General features: G+C 44.4%; 1 protein-coding gene across 1 annotated transcript in view; it reads right to left on the reverse strand.

The window, feature by feature from the left end:
• VCL (vinculin) overlaps positions 1–16,353 on the reverse strand; it is a 107,668-nt gene that overhangs the window by 27,123 nt on the left and 64,192 nt on the right. The window contains 5 exon segments of the mRNA XM_054983459.1: positions 1,349–1,524; positions 3,550–3,687; positions 3,689–3,704; positions 5,686–5,833; positions 10,005–10,095. Of these exon segments, the coding sequence (XP_054839434.1) occupies positions 1,349–1,524; positions 3,550–3,687; positions 3,689–3,704; positions 5,686–5,833; positions 10,005–10,095 (569 nt within the window).

Here is a 16,353-nt window from a genome sequence, read left to right on the forward strand (position 1 = left end):
ACCACACTTCGCAAAACCCATTTTTAAGAAACTAGGTTGGCGTTAATTAAGAGGGTGAGGCTTACATATTCTACTTACAGGCACAACCCGCTCATTTACACAGGAGCTGTTGTTACTTACATTTCACAAAGCCCTCTGGGCTATGAATAATGATAAAGCAAAGCTCTGCTTAACGAAGGAGAGACAGCACCCCGAGGCACAAAAATAAAACTGACAGGAAAAGTTGAACTGAAGACACGCCATCAGTGCCTACATTTCATTTTATTCCACTAAGAACCGCATCCGACACATTTACAGTGCCCTCTTACGCCAAGTCACTCCAGACCAGGCCCACTGAAGTCAATGAGCTTCGGCTGGAACATATTCAAAGGGTTCTGAAAATTGTTCTTCTGAAGTGCTGAGTGATCTCAAATCCCACCTCTATTTCCTGAACTACAACTATTTGATTACTTCATTTATACCTCACCTTTCTCCCCAAAGGGAACCCAAAGCAGTTTACATCATTCTCCTCTCCAGGGCTCATTTTGAGGGGGAACGCGGAGGAAGGCAGTTCCGGCAGTTCCCTAAAGAGGTCACATATCAGGTGGCCCTGCCGACCTGACTCTCAGCCATTTTGGGGCCGAAATGGCCTGGATCGGGCCTCTGACAGGTGGTGGATCACTCTCCCGCTCAGCAGCGGACTGATCCTGACCATTTTGGGCCCCTTTTCGGCCATTTTCAGCCCCTTTTTGCCCTTTTGGGCCCAATTTCAGCCCTGAATGGCCAAGATTGAGTCCAAAAGAGCCAGGATAGGTGATGTCAGGGGGTGTGACATATGCAAATCAGTTATGCCAATGATGCACTTCCGGCGATGTCAAGGGGTGTGGCATATGCTGATGAGTTATGCTAATGAGTTCCTCCAGCTCTTTTTCTACAAAATGACCCCTGCTCCTCTCCTCCATTTTATGCTCAGATTAGGCTGAATGTCTGTGTTTGGTCCACGATCGCTCGCCAAGCTTCCATGGAAGAATGGGGAATCGAACCTGGTTCTCCCATGACACTTTTAACTGCCACACCAGGCTGTCTTTCAGTTCCCAGAGTTCTAAAGAAGAGGGAATGACTGTTCAACCAGTTTATGTCTGTAGTGCAGATATGCCCGTAGATATGCCCACCACCGCCAAAAAAAACCCTATACATGATCGGACATGCAACATAAACAGGTGACAAGCCAGTCAGGGAAACATAAAGCAAATTATATAGACATAACATTTTGAAGCTAAGTAACTTGCATGCAAACAACTTTGCCCAAGACTGTAGTTAAGAAAAGATACTGAGTATAATGATGCTAGCAGAAGCACAAAATACATACTGTTTCCGGAGGTCTGACAGTTTAGCTGTCAGAGCAGAGATTTCTCCCAGGGACCGCAAAATATCATCTCTCTCTTTGGGATCTTCACAGAGCTCTGCAATTTTCCGGGCTTCAGCCATAATTCCTCGAATGTGTTCTTCTCCTTCACTGCCCCCATGAGGATCTGCTAGCCAGCTCTTAATATTAAAGAAGTGGTATCAGTATATCACTTTTAGATCCATTTACAATATGAGTCTTGAGTGGTCCAATATGTAGTACAGTGCATTCTACCATGAATATTATCCTTCTAATTTAAGCAAGCAAAGATCGTTTTTGTCTGGTCCGAAAGGCCTCTTTTAGAATAGTCTAGATGGAAAAGGCACTGTATACTTGGAAGGGGGGAAAAGCTAAATTGATTTCTTTGTTCTTTTTTTCCAGACTTACCACCAGGTAACAGACCTGAGTTATTTTAGAATACGCAACAAGTTTTCATAAACTAGAGCTGTTTGCACACCAAGGATCTCCCAAGTTTCAACCACTCAATGTGTGTGGTTTCCCCCCATGTTTCCGCATGTCATCACCATGTACTTGTGCTCAAAAAATCTGATTCATTTTAAATTTGTTGGGGAAAAAAAAAGAAAGACGCGTCCTAGGCAGGATACTGTCACCATGAGCAGTTCTTCCTGTTTGAAGGGGAAAATGCGTAACTGAAGGACTTCAGTGAAGTGCTGGTTAGTTACTCTATAATTTTTTTGATGACCTCAAGGAACTAGTCCCTAACAGAATTAACATAATCACCCATAGCTCAGCCAGCATTTTAGAATGGGAAGGAGGGGGGGGACCATCAGAGTCGTTTGCAAACATGTGGAAGTTTAATAAAAGTATTTTAATAAGGTATTACATTATTTCTATATGGCATTTACCCATGCTGTATCCTCGAAATAAAAAAAAAATTAAAACAGGATGGGTAGAAAATCCTGAGAGTCAGATGAGAATTTGGAGGGAGGGGGAGGCTTCAATGCACATCAGGTGTGAAAGGGAGATCACAGCTAAAAACGGAGAGAAAATGGATTACTATGGGCTGTCTCGAATCTCCTATTGAAAGGAAACCACAGCTTAAAACGGAGAGAAAATGGATTACTATGGGCTGTCTGGAATCTCCAATGGCAAGGAAACCCCAGCTTAAAATGGGAGAGGAAATGGATTACTATGGGCTGTCTGGAATCTCCAACTGCAAGGGCAATTTCACAGATTCGCATCAGCAACCAGACTACCACAGAAAATCACCCTGGTACAGAAGCAGCCAGGGTAAACTGCGTCATACTTTCTGAGAAACAAATGCACCCCGGAAGTCACACCTAGAGAATATCTGTAAAGTTCAGAGCGGGAGTTTTGCTCTACAAGCATCTATTTTTCAAGACAGGCCCGGGAGACAAAAAGAGATACTTGTTGACTCAAAGAGTAATTAAACTGGGGGACTCACTGCCAGTGGATGCAGTGATGGCCATGAGTGTGAATGGCTTTAAAAGGGAGTTAAACTGATCTATGGAGGAAAGGTCCATCAGTGACGACTAGCCACGGTGACTGAGGGGTACCAGTGCTGGCAGGCAGCAGCAGAGGAGGACCTTGGCCTCTATGCCCTGTTGGTTTGGTCCTCCAGGGGAGGTGGTTGGCCACTGTGTGAAACAGACAGACCACTGGTGTGAGCAGGGCTTTTTTTCTGGGCAAAGAGATGGTGGAACTCAGTGGGTTGCCCTTGGATAAAATGGTCACATGGCTGGTGGCCCCGCCCCCTGATCTCCAGACAGAGGGGAATTTAGATTGCGCGGAGGACAATCTCAACTCCCCTCTGTCTGGAGATCAGGGGGCGGGGCCACCAGCCATGTGACCACTTTCAAGAGGTTCCGGAACTCCGTTCCCCCGCGTTCCAGCTGAAAAAAAGCCCTGGGTGTGACCCAGCAAGGCTCTTCTTACGTTTAGGTAGGACTTCCATGAATATGCTGAGCCTTGGAAAGTAAGGAAGTAGGTGTCCCTTTTTTAGAGATAAATAACGTTAACTTTTAAAGTTAAGTAACTATTATTACGTGCAGGAAACAAAGCTTCTCACTAAGCAAGAGTGGAAGACTGTTTATGAGAACAACTGGTTCCCCAACACCTGGCGCAGCTGAGCAGAATCAGAGAGAAGGCTTCCCCTCCCCCCCCTTCTTCATAACTGAGCATACCTGAGCAGCGTCGATTTTTTTTGCAATCGCCTGTTTAGAATTGGTCATCGCCTCCAGCTTCCGAGCCGCATTTTCCACTTTTGCTGTTAGTAAATCCAAGCCTTGAGACACCTGCTGCGCCTTCTGCATGGCTAGCGGGGGTAGCGCCTTGCCCTCTATTAAGAAGAAAAAGAAGACACAGAATTCCTTGTGCACTCTTGCTAACTAGACTCGACCTCATAGAACTCAGTTGAAGGCCACAGATTTATAGGGGGGCGGAGGGGGTAGCGGTATATACAAGATGGAAACTACTGAGATTTACCGAACCGTGTCTCCATCTCAGATCCTGGTTATTCCATTGTCTGGGATGGGGGACTATTTCTGCCCCTGCCTGAGCCACTTTTCTAACTGCAGTCCATTCATTTGCAAGCTACTTAGTAAATAATACATAATTATGCTTTATACATTTCCCTTGAAAAATCCAGCAATAAAGAAATTCTGCACATTTGACGTATGGGTCAGAACAATTTGGCGAGCTATTGACTCATTTCTCCCCTTGCGGAAGTGCAGCATATCCTACAATAGAGTTTCTCCAGTGATTAAGAAACCAGCCGTGGAGGACCACCCAGTTACAACAGATAAGGCACTCATTCAGTAAAAGAAGCTTTCAAATGCAAATTGAAAACGATGTTGGCTTGATTGGAAGGCAGCTTCTGGGGAAAAAAACAGGGTCTATTCCCTCCTTCTAGATCATAGCCACAGCTCATTTCGAGGGGGAATGTGCAGGAATGCAGTTCCGACAGTTCCCCAAAGAGGTCACATGTCAGGGCCTCTGACGGGTGGTGGATCAGTCTCCCACTCAGCAGTGGCCTGATCCTGACCATTTTGGTCCCCTTTTCGGCCATTTTCAGCCTCTTTTTGCCATTTTGGGCCCAATTTCGGCCCTGAATGGCCAGGATTGGGTCCAAAACAGCCAGGATAGGTGATGTCAGGGGTGTGGCATATGCAAATCAGTTATGCCAACGACACTTCCGGTGATGTCAAGGGGTGTGGCATATGCTGATGAGTTATGCTAATGAGTTCCTCTAGCTCTTTTTCTACGAAATGACCCCTGATCGTAGCCATCCCCAGATGTGAGAAGTTAAACATCTCTCTGAGCAATAGGATGAGACCTCCACAAATCTATTTGTAAGCTCAATGGGACAAGTAAGGTGCCCTTTAGTTTCAAGAAAGGTGCCCTCTATTGAAAGAAACAACTCAACAAGACAGGACATCTCTCGTTCCTTATCTTCCAACTACAGAGACAGGAGGGCTCTCTTGTATTATTCCAAATTTAGGAGCTAGCAGCCTACTCTAAGGTTTCCTTGATATATGGAGTTTTGGAACACGTAGAAGCAACTTATGGGAGCATCTCCCTCCCCCCAAGTGCTGTGGTACATACAGAGGACCTGGGGAGATGGGTCGGGGGCAATCACCATTTATGGCCAGCTAGTATGCGGAGTCAAAGTTAGTTAACCCCTCAGTAAGGATCCGGATTACTATTATGCATAATATATCTCTAAGAGGCATAGTATAGATCCCAATGAATCAAATGGGGAATGAAGCACCAACAAGAAGGTCATGATAAAAATCGAGCAGATGTGCAGCAAAACCCACTTCCCTTATTCCCAGAGCTATCTTGATTTTTGGCTGCATGTGTCCCGCCTCCCGCTCTTTCAATTACTGGGAAACAATGTCATAAGCCTTTCCAAGAACTAAAAGCAATAATTTTATGATTATTCCATGCTGGGGATTGCATGGCGCAGAAAAAGAAAAAGCCACTAAAACGAAATGCTTGGCATATTCATGCGCATAATCACTTTTGCATAAGGCGCATGACCAAAATGGAGAAAAAAGGCACATTAAAAAAAGCAATGGAACTAACTGTATGCACCAGGTCTAATCAGAAAACTCCATGTAAATTCAGAAGACAGTTTAAACAGCATGCAGAGCGGTTCCATTCAATTCTATCAATATACTGCTTGTTACTATATAAAATAAATCAGATATCTATCTTCCCAATTGCGTAATTTTAAAGAAATGCCATATTTTGAAATATCAGAATCATCATTTTGTAAACTAAGGGTTATGCATATTTGTTAGAAAGAGGGAGTGTACCTAGCTCGAAGGTCTGCCACTTGATCGGTCAACTGGCCAAGCATCTTACAAGTTCCCAGAATCTCTCTGCGTTCTTTGCCCGCACACAGCTCCCCAACTTTTCCTGCTTCATCCAAGATCTGCCGAATGGCCTGTTCACCGGAGTCACCTGGTAAGCAAGAATGTGCAAATATGGACAATGTACCCCATGCATTATTTAAGTAAAGGAAACCGCCGGCACTGAAGGAAGGGAAGCATGTTTACCAAATGTACCGTGCAAGAAATATAATCCATCGTAATAGGACAGAGTTTCCACAGCTGGGTAATGTTGCTCTAGTAATAGACATATCATTTCACAGGATTAGGCACGATACACATCACTGAAAGTCAATTGATTTTAATGCTAAGATACATTGCAAGAAGTAATTCCACGGACTTTTCAGAGTCTATTCTTGCATCTGCATAATTTCAGAACGTGAGAAAGGCAAGCACTTTTTTTTTTAAAGTTTCGGGGGAAATTTTATTTACTGTAAATTACTGTTATCCAAACTTCCTAGAGGCCAGTCTTTCTAACTGGGATTGTGCCACCACCTACTGGTTGGAAGACAGGGTTAGTCTTCTAACTTTACTGAGAGAAAAAACCAGAAATGGAAGAACAGGAAAACATCATGACATACTTGTCACCCAATGTGAATACTTGTTACCCATCAAGTGTTCTTAGAAAATGGGTGATGTCTGGTGGGTCTCTCACCCAGCAATGCTTCTGACTGGCCACTGGAGGTCTGATTAAAATAAAGTTGTTTCAGAAGCAGCTGCCAGCACACTGTTGGTTTTATTCTCCCTCATTCCTCTTCCCTAATGTTTTTTTTTTAAATTGCTCTTCTCCCCTGCACTTGGGCTTCCACTGAGTGTGTGGCCACCTACTGCAACAGCTCTTTTGTGGTTGGTGCCACCTCCCGTGGTGGCCATTTTGTGCCAACATCCACCATCTTGTGTCAGAATTCCAAAGGTGCCTGCAGGCTCAAAAAAGTTGGGGACTCCGGCACTATACAATCCTGGTGAACAGCAGATTCTTGATGTGACCCAAAATGCTCTGGATGACACCTCAAATTCCCTTTGATGGTGTCAGTTCTGTGTGGAAAGAATTCTAGAGAAACTCCCTTCCGTTCATGGTACTAATCATCATGAATGCCATAGTTCCTGACAGACACATTCATGCATGGAAACTCACAGGGCTTTTTTTCTGGGAAAAGAGGTGGTGGAACTCAGCGGGATGTCAGCACAGGGGGCAACTCTTGGCAGGAGGTGGTGTCCCTGGTACCACATGTGCACGCGCAAAGTGCACACATGCTCCCAGGGCCAGTGACGTCACTTTGGGTAAGCTGGAACAAGGGGGGAGTTTTTAAAAGTTTAAATCGCCCTCGGCGAAAACGGTCACATGGCTGGTGGCCCCGCCCCCTGATCTCGTGACGGAGAGGAGTTTAGATTGCCCTCCGCACTGCTCCAGCGGTGCGGAGGGCAATCTAAACTCCCCTCTGTCTCGAGATCAGGGGGTGGGGCCACCAGCCATGTGACCATTTTCAAGAGCTTCTGGAACTCCATTCCACCACATTCCAGCTGAAAAAAAGCTCTGGAAACTCACACCATTCTGCAGAATTGGTGGCTTGGATCCATCAGAAATCTCTGCTGATTGAAGGGGGAAGAGAAATCTGTTAAAAAAAACCCATCCCCTCCTCCTGTTGCAGAAATCCTCCATTGGATCCAACTTAATATTTTTGAGCTACAATTTTCTACCCAATAAATACACCCAATAAATTGGATGAATCAAGGGATACAACAGCAGAACTGACAGGATCCAGCCAAAGCAAAGCACTTTCTCATCGCATTGACTCCAATGGGAGACAGATAAGCTTGTTTGGCCACTGGAATTAAAGGGATGGCGGTGTGCTTAAATTGGATGGATCACACAGCACAAGATTAATTTGAATGAGCTTAATAAATGTGCAATTTCCCCAAACAACCTTTCCTACGACAGAAGTTGATGCAGAACTAATTCTCCCACTTTCAACCACAGTTATGGGTTTAAAAGTGGAAAAATGGGATCTCATCCCCTCCGTTCTTGCCTCCAATTTGGCATGAGTTTGCTAGTTAGCATACCCTGGTTATGATGAATGAATGAATTTATTTGCGGTCAGAGACCATAATGATGACAATACACCCTTATCAATCAATAAAATCATTAATTAAATCCAGCGTAAAAATGTAAAGGACATAAAAAATACATTTAGCATTTAAAACTTATCTTAAAAAGTATATAGTTCTCTGGGAACTGCAGGAATTCTAATATTTAAAACATTGACATTAAAATAGTTAAAATCACAAAAAGAGCAGGGCAGACTATGTATGGCTACTCTTTTTATTATGGAATTTAACCAAATAGAGACAGAATTTGGCTATTTGACTGGAGATAGTTGGATTTTCATCAATTAGGAGTTTCTCCAGGCAGGCGTTACTCGCCTCTGCAATTGGTGTGTCTAAGACTGGGGAAATAAACTTGTACCTGCATACCCTGGTTAGTACTAACCATGGTTAAGGACAGCACCAACGCCACCTGACATAGGAACAGTTGGGGAAATTTGCAAAGAGGGAACACCCAATTGCACAGTCCACTTTAACTTGCTTAACCATCTGGGCCGTTATATCAGCACTGACTCCCAAGTGAAACTCCTACATAGCATTTTATTTTTTAAATGCTAAATTTTAAAATTATTCTTATTTATTTAACCTAAATTGTGAAACAAATATTACATCAAGGAAAAGTTAACTGAATGTGATCTGTAGCATCTTATCCCTCGTTGGAGAAAATTAGAAAAGAGCAAGAGTCCAGTAGCACCTATAAGACTAACAAAATTTGTGGTAGGGTGTGAACTTTCAGGAGTCACAGCTTACTTCTTCAGAACTTCAGCTGTGACTCACAAAAGCTCATACCTACCACAAATTTTGTTAGTCTGAGGTGCTACTGGACTCTTGCTCTTTTCTACTGCTATAGACAGACTAACACAGCGCTACCCATTTTGGAGAAAATTAGATGGTTTAGGGCCAGAGACCATATGCTGGTATAAACAACCTTCTGCTATGATTTGATTGCCTGTTCAAAGCAGTATTTTTAGCTTAGCTATCAGAAGCTGGGAGGAAAAATAAATGTTCCAGACCCAAGAATGTTTCACAGAGCAAAGCAAAGGCAGTACTGCACATACATGATTTATAGATATTCTGGTACATGCCAGCAAGTAAACACAGGCACCATCTCTAATTAATTTGGGGGAGCCAACACACAGAGACGGCATTAATGTTATCAATTACAGAGCTCTGTTCTCTCGTTTTTATTTTAATGGAAGAAACATTTCCTTATAACAGAGGAAAGATAGGAAGGTAATAAATATGCAACATCATTCCGCGCCAAGCAACGGCAACAGAATACTGATTGAGGAAGGCTTTGAACAAAATAATTTGGATGAGCTGATAAAGTAAGCAAAGCTTTCCAAATCACTTAGCATAGAAATGATTTGCTTCACATGAATAGTCGGAGGAATTGAAATCTAAAAGCATCCATTTAAAGAAAGTGCTGCATTAAAGGAAAACTGTGCTTCCACTGTAATTCAACACGTGCACTCCATTAGCTTCAAACCTGATCTGAAGCACAGAATTCAGGCTCCTGAGAATCTCAGCTTCCCATACACCCCAAATCAATCGTTTAGCCTTTAGGGTTGGAGAGAGAGTCTCAAAGGCCTTTTGAAATTTGAAAGGGCAGAGGGGGGTAAGGGGCATAAGACAGGCTTCCATTGGTTGGAAGAGTGGGGGGGGGGATGGCTTCAGCACCCTGTAGAGAGATCTGCCCCTCTTAATAATAATAACAACATTCAATTCATATACTGCCCTTCAGGACAACTTAATGTCCACTCAGAGCAGTTTACAAAGTATGTCATTATTATCCCCACAACAAAACACCCTGTGAGGTGGGTGGGGCTGAGAGAGCTCTGGAAGAGCTGTGACTGACCCAAGGTCACCCAGCTGGCTTCAAGTGGAGGAGTGAGGAATCAAACCCAGCTCTCCAGATTAGAGTCCCGCGCTCTTAACCACTACACCAAACTGTGTTACTTTACAGGAGTAACACAGATTATGCAAAGTAAACATCTGAGGCTATACGTTATTTACGTAAGTTGAAGAATTCAGCTTTACTTGGTGCTGAACTTTTATTCTACATGCAACCCTGCATAATAGGCCAGTTGTGTCCCTTGTCAAGAAGTCTTCCTGATGACGTTTAAAGGATGTAACATTACCTGCGGGAGCATTCGGGTCCCTGAGCCACCCCTTGGCCTGGTTCATCTTGGAATCTATTAAGGCCAGCGCCCTCTTCATGGCTTCTGTATCCTTTATTTTTTTTTAAAAAAGAGAGGAGATTATTCCAATTAGGTACTACCAGATACAGATTCTGAGACAAGAGAAACTGAGAACCGCCTGCTTGTGTAAAAACAACGCACATAACAACCAGCAACTTCAATGCCAGACAAATTCCTATCACCAGGGCTTTTTTTCTGGGAAAAGAGGTGGTGGAACTCAGTGGGTTGCCAGCACAGGGGGCAACTCCTGGCAGGAGGTGCTGCCCCTGGTACCATATGCGCAAAGTGCACGCACGTTCCTGGGACCGCACAATGACATCACTTTGGGTCAGCTGGAACAAAGGCAGAGTTTTTAAAAGTTTAAATCACACTTGGTGATAATGGTCACATGGCCAGTGGCCCCGCCCCCTGATCTCCAGACAGAAGGGAGTTTAGATTGCTGGCAGCGTGGAGTGCGATCTAAACTCCCCTCTGTCTGGAGATCAGGGGGTGGGGCCACCGGCCATGTGACCATTTTCAAGAGGTGCCAAAACTCCGTTCCACCGCGTTCCACCTGAAAAAAAGCCCTGCCTGTCGCTCAAAATGCATAAGTCATAACATGCATTGTTTTATGTCTGGCCATGTACCAACATTTCCCACAGAATCTGACCACTTGAGAATGAAGGAGTAACTACCTTAATGTTAACACAATTAAAATGAAATAGCCACACCATTCCTCTGCATGCACACTCCACTTTCTGCTCATTCTCCACCAGGGGTCAGTGTGAGGTTTTCTATGTACCATAAAACAGTAGCCTTGTTCATGTTACACAGAGCACACGTACAATCCATGTACAGCATACACTTGATTTTTCTTCATCTGTGCACTGAGTAATTTTCATGTTACATTTAACACACATACAGCTGAACGTGTGATTCAAACACCTCATTTATCCAGGCACTAGTCCCCAGTTTCATTTGTAAAGAGAACACGTGTGGGCTCTTTCACAGATGTACACACAGGATGTACACATGTTCACTGTAACATGCAAAGAGAGCTAGTGTAAATGTGAGAAAAGGAAACACAGCAACCAATGTGTTAATTATTAACCAGTATGGAGCAGATTCATCAGAACATAAGCTGTCCCACAACCCCCAAATATACTGATCCTCATTCCCTCAGAGAACAAACCCCCAAATATACTGATCCCCAAATATACTGATCCATACTTCTGGGCAAAACCAGCAACGGGGGCACAAGCGAAAATACAACTGACTTTAGCCAGAAATGCACGTTCTCTGTTCATGCTATTCTTGGGACCAGAAGCAGAAGATAAAAGCTGCAAGGTCCTTCATCATTTTGCCCAGCGTGCACATTTTTCAGAAAGTACCCATTTTAACACTGTTGGAGACAAAAGGCCCTAAGCCAGCAGGGAACTTGTACAAAGTACCTTTGGGATAACAAAAGTCACACGCAGACGTCCGAAACCTCTGAGAATATATCAAGGCTGCCCCCTGCACACACAGCGGAACTTCACACACATGGAAGTGAAGAAGCGTTTCTCGCAAACGGCTTGTTTCTTTCATTATAAAAGGAAGCATCGACAGGAATGCAACAAATTCTCTTATGGGCGCCCCTAAAGATGTGGCAGGGGAGGCAGCATGATATAACCTGATCTAGTTAGATCTTGGAAGCGAAGGCGGGTTACTTGGATGGGTCACCGCCAAGGAAGACTGCAGAGGAAGGCTACAGCAAACGATCTCTGCTTCTCACTTGCCTTGAAAGTCACTTGGCTAGGGGTCATGATAAGTCAGTTGCAACTTGGCAGCACATATGAAAAGATGTAGCGGGGCAATGTGCCACACGTACACACTTGAAATCCTAGGTATTGCTCAGGTATGTTTGTCAGACTGGCCAGTTCCTTAGATGACTGAGTTGTGTGCGCAAGCTCGAAGATTGTGGAGCTCATTTATCAAATGCAGGAAAAAACCAGGGCATATAGTTCAAAAACAAGACATGGCATTATACATCAGAGGTAGAAGGGTTTGTACCCTTCTTAACAGAAGGAAGTAGGAAGTGAGGTGAAAGAAGCCAGCATGTCATTACCACATCAGTCAAGAGCAGGGCTTTTTTTCTGGGAAAAGAGGTGGTGGAACTCAGTAGGTTGCCCTCGGCGAAAATGGTCACATGGCTGGTGGCCCCGCCCCCTGATCTCCAGACAGAGGGGAGTTTAGGTTGCCCTCCGCGCCGCTGAGCAGCACCAGAGGGTGATCTAAACTCCCCTCTGTCTGGAGATCAGGGGGCGGGGCCACCGGCCATGTGACCATTTTCAAGAGGTTCCGGAACGCCATTCCACTGCGTTCCTGCTGAAAAAAAGCCCTGGTCAAGAGAAAACAGGAAGGTGGAAGACAGGCAGCATGGGGAAAAGCCCTAATCTGATATTGCTATCCAGGCAAGAAGCCGGAAGAAACAGCCACAGTTTATGAAACTATAACAAACAAATGAAATTACAGCATCCCACTGGGAGGCAAAAGACTTTGGGGAGGCCCTCTTAGTACCTAAAAGGTCCCTATCCAAAATCTAACCCTTAAATCCAACTGATGAAGGCTCATAATGTAGAGTAAAGTAATGGAACCCTTTGGAAAATGCAGCAGTAATTAAGGGGGTAACATCATTGTTTGATAACCTTGGAACTCCAGAAAAACTTCTTTCTAGCTCATTAACTAGTGAGTGCTCACTTGGAGCATCTTAACAGCAAAGCCAAGTATCAATAACAGAGTGGAAGGGAGCAGCGGAGGAATGGCCAACAGCAAGTGACATACCTATGCATTTAAGGACAGAAGCCTCATCGTGTTCCCCGGAGGTTGCTTCAGTCGGCTAATAAGCAGTTGCTGATGGTCCCTGGCCCCAGGGAGGTCCGTCTGGCCTCTACCAGAGCCAGGGCCTTTTCAGTCCTGGCTCCAACCTGGTGGAACTCTCTGTCTGAGGAGACTAGGGCCCGGCGGGATTTATCTTTCCACCGGGCCTGCAAGACAGAGATGTTCCTCCAGGCATTTGGTGGGGGCTAGGCTGTCCTCTTGCTGGCCCTACCACTGAAAACCGTCCACCACCCATGCAGGAGCTTATAAAGTGTGATGCAGGTCATTACGTAAGAGCTAAGCCCATTGCTAAAATGCTGAATTTTAATATTTATTCCCACCATTTGAGAATTTTATTGCACATGGAATAATGTTTTAAATGTTTATTTATAATGTTTTTATTGTTTTAAACTGTATGTTGCTATACTGCCCTGAGCCCGTTTCACGGGGACAGCGGTCTAGAAATGTAATAAATAAATAAATAAATAAATTTACATTTTACATGATGTTTCTCAAAGAAGCAAAAAGAACTTTAAGTTGCAGGTAGTGGCATTGCTCCAAAGACAAACCCCAAATACAAACATCACAATACCTTTTATCAGGACCACTGAGAGTCTCGCTACACAAGACATCTTATACGAGGACACTCAAGTGTAGGGAGACAAAAGGTTAGCTGGGAAGTGTAGTTAAAAAAGAGCCAAAGGCTCTGTCAATTTCACCTCTCTACACAGAGCCTGCAGAGATTGCTCCTAGAAGGGTTTGTTAATTTCATCTTTGCCTCCCCAAGGGGAGGTGAAATTGACAGAGCCTCATGGGAGGGGAAGATGAAATTAACAAACCCTTCCAGGAGGCATCTCTGCCAGCTGCATCTTTTTAAACAGGTTTTCACAAAAATGATCTCAGGTTCAATCCCTAGCATCTCCAGTTAGAAGCAAACAGGAGAGTGCTCCATTGCCAACCGGTCTTGCACAGAACGGCAGAATTAGAAAACCTCACCTGCTTTAGTGACAAAGCCAATAAATGTTACCTTTGAGTCCTGCTGTCATGGCATGTTTCCCTGTATCTTCTAGTTTCATTTCCATGATGAGGGGCAAATTCTTCTCACCCTAATCTGCTTTGCAGCAGCCCAAGACTCCCTGTTTAAACCCACCAGCCGCCAGCCTGTTCTTGCCTTGTGCGTAGAAGCACACTGAAAGGGACGGCTGGATGTTGGTCTTTCCTTCACAGGAAGGGAAGTAGGGGGTGGGTGGCCCTCTTTTTTACCTATTTTTTACCAGTAAAAGTGGAAGACTGGACAGGTTGCTGACTGCCAGTGTTCCTTTCCAACTAAAATGGTTAACCCAGAAATTGAATGAAAAGGAAAAATGAGAAAATGGGATCAGAGAAGAAACTGAACATGAGAATCTCATTGTTATGCCTGAAAATAAAAACTCTGACCAGATTCCGCATGGATTACAGATCTGGAAAGACTTGGGGGTGCATGCATGTGCGAGTGTGCACCCACGCTTGCTTTCTTTTTTTTTTATAAAGAATTTTTATTGGATGGGTCAATATATACATAAATCACCATACACACTTTGTAACAACCATCACATTATATTATTCCGACCCATCCCCCCTTTTCAGTTGACTTCCAACAGCTTTCCATTCCCTTCACCTATACTAAATCACTATCTCCTACTATATAACCTTAAATATTTCTACGTTATAATATATACTATATACTATAACATAAGCTAACCTTTAGTACAGTATAACCATGATATACTCATCTCTGTCTATCCTATTCCAAATATCTCTAATATTTATTTCAATATTACTGTATTTTTCTTAACATATACTATCATATTTCCATCACTAATTACAAACAAGTAAAGATCTATTCTCCCCTTCTAACCATTATCCAAAGACCACATTTTCCTTTCATGTCCCACTTTTTCCCCACATAATTCTTAAATTTCTCCCAGTTCTTAACATAGTCCAAAGCCCACGCTTTCTACCTCCTCGTCATTTAATGCTGTGTTAGCAGTTTTAATCAGAGAAGCCCCAAAAGCCTGAAGGCTTTCCGATGACATGAAATCCCTCCTGGCGTTCCTCAACCTGCTATCTTTGGAGGACTTCTTAAGTCACAGTGAGCGGCTGTGGGGAACCACAGCACCCAAGCGAAGGGTGGCAGCAGCAGAAGGCCACTGAATGGGCATGAACCAGCTCCACATGCCCGGGACCCTCTGGCATTCCTTTAATAATTGCTTTTTCTTTTCAGCAGCCAGGGCTCAAGAGGATGAAGGAGAACCCCCCTCCTCAAACCTATGGGTGTGTGCACACCCGCATGGATGTTGCTGGGCTGGCCTTTCCTTGCATTGTGTATAAAAGCGCACAGAAAGGGATGGCGATGCTGGCACCATGCCACTGGCTGCACCTCTCCCCAGGGCAAAGCAAACTTTTGATCCCTATGAGCCACTCCGGGCCAAACTACAAGTGACGAAAGACACAGGTTGGACCCTTGTCAGCTTCCCTCAAGTTTTGATGGGAAATGTAGGCAGCTTGGTGGAGTGTTGGACAAGTGACAGTTGAAAAGTCCATTGGACAGCAGTCAGAGAGCGAAGCTGCGAGACCAGGATGCCTACATTTCCCATCAAAACTTGAGGGAAGCTGACAAGTGTCCAACCTGTGTCATTCGTCACTTGTAGCTTGGCCCTAAGTGCTGATGTCATCACCCCATTGCACAGGAAGCGCTGGAAAAAAATGCACTCATGAGCACCACACACATCCCCTTCTCACCAACGAAATTAAGGGCTCAGACTCTTCCCTTTGGAGCCAACTGGTTGCATGATGAGAGTAAGCAGACTTGTTGATAAGAGAAACAAGATGCCGCCACACAGCCCCCGAGACTGCCTGGCCTGCTTGCGTGGTCTCTGCATGGTACGTATGGGAAACACACACACACACCAACCTTTCAGCAGGGGAGAGTCGTTGCAGCCTCATTTCCTCTTGGGCGATTTGGGAAGGAGAGGTGGTATAATACCAGAGACATAGATCCTGAGGAGTTAGCCTTGTTAGTCTGTAGTTGCAATATAGTAAAGAGTCCTGTAGTAGACTAACCAAGTTTATTGTAGCATAAGCTTTCGAGAACCACAGCTCTCTTCGTCAGATGCATCTGACAAAGAAACCTGTGGTTCTCAAAAGCTTATGCTACAATAAACTTGGTTAATCTTAAAGGTGCTACAGGATTCTTTACTATAATACCATAGAGTCCACCCTCCAGAGCAGCTATTTTCTCCAGAGGCTCTTATCTCTGTAATTAGGAGATCAGATGTAATTCCAGGGGATCACCAGAGCCCCACTGGAGGCTGGCAACCCTAACTGTAGGGTTTTCATCCATGCAGAAGCCCCTGCCTCTACTTGAGCAGGCTCTTGCTAGTACAAGTCTGTTCATTTATTTAAAAGGTGC

The sequence above is a fragment of the Eublepharis macularius genome, chromosome 6, assembly GCF_028583425.1.
Source record: "Eublepharis macularius isolate TG4126 chromosome 6, MPM_Emac_v1.0, whole genome shotgun sequence".
NCBI classification, from domain to species: domain Eukaryota; kingdom Metazoa; phylum Chordata; class Lepidosauria; order Squamata; family Eublepharidae; genus Eublepharis; species Eublepharis macularius.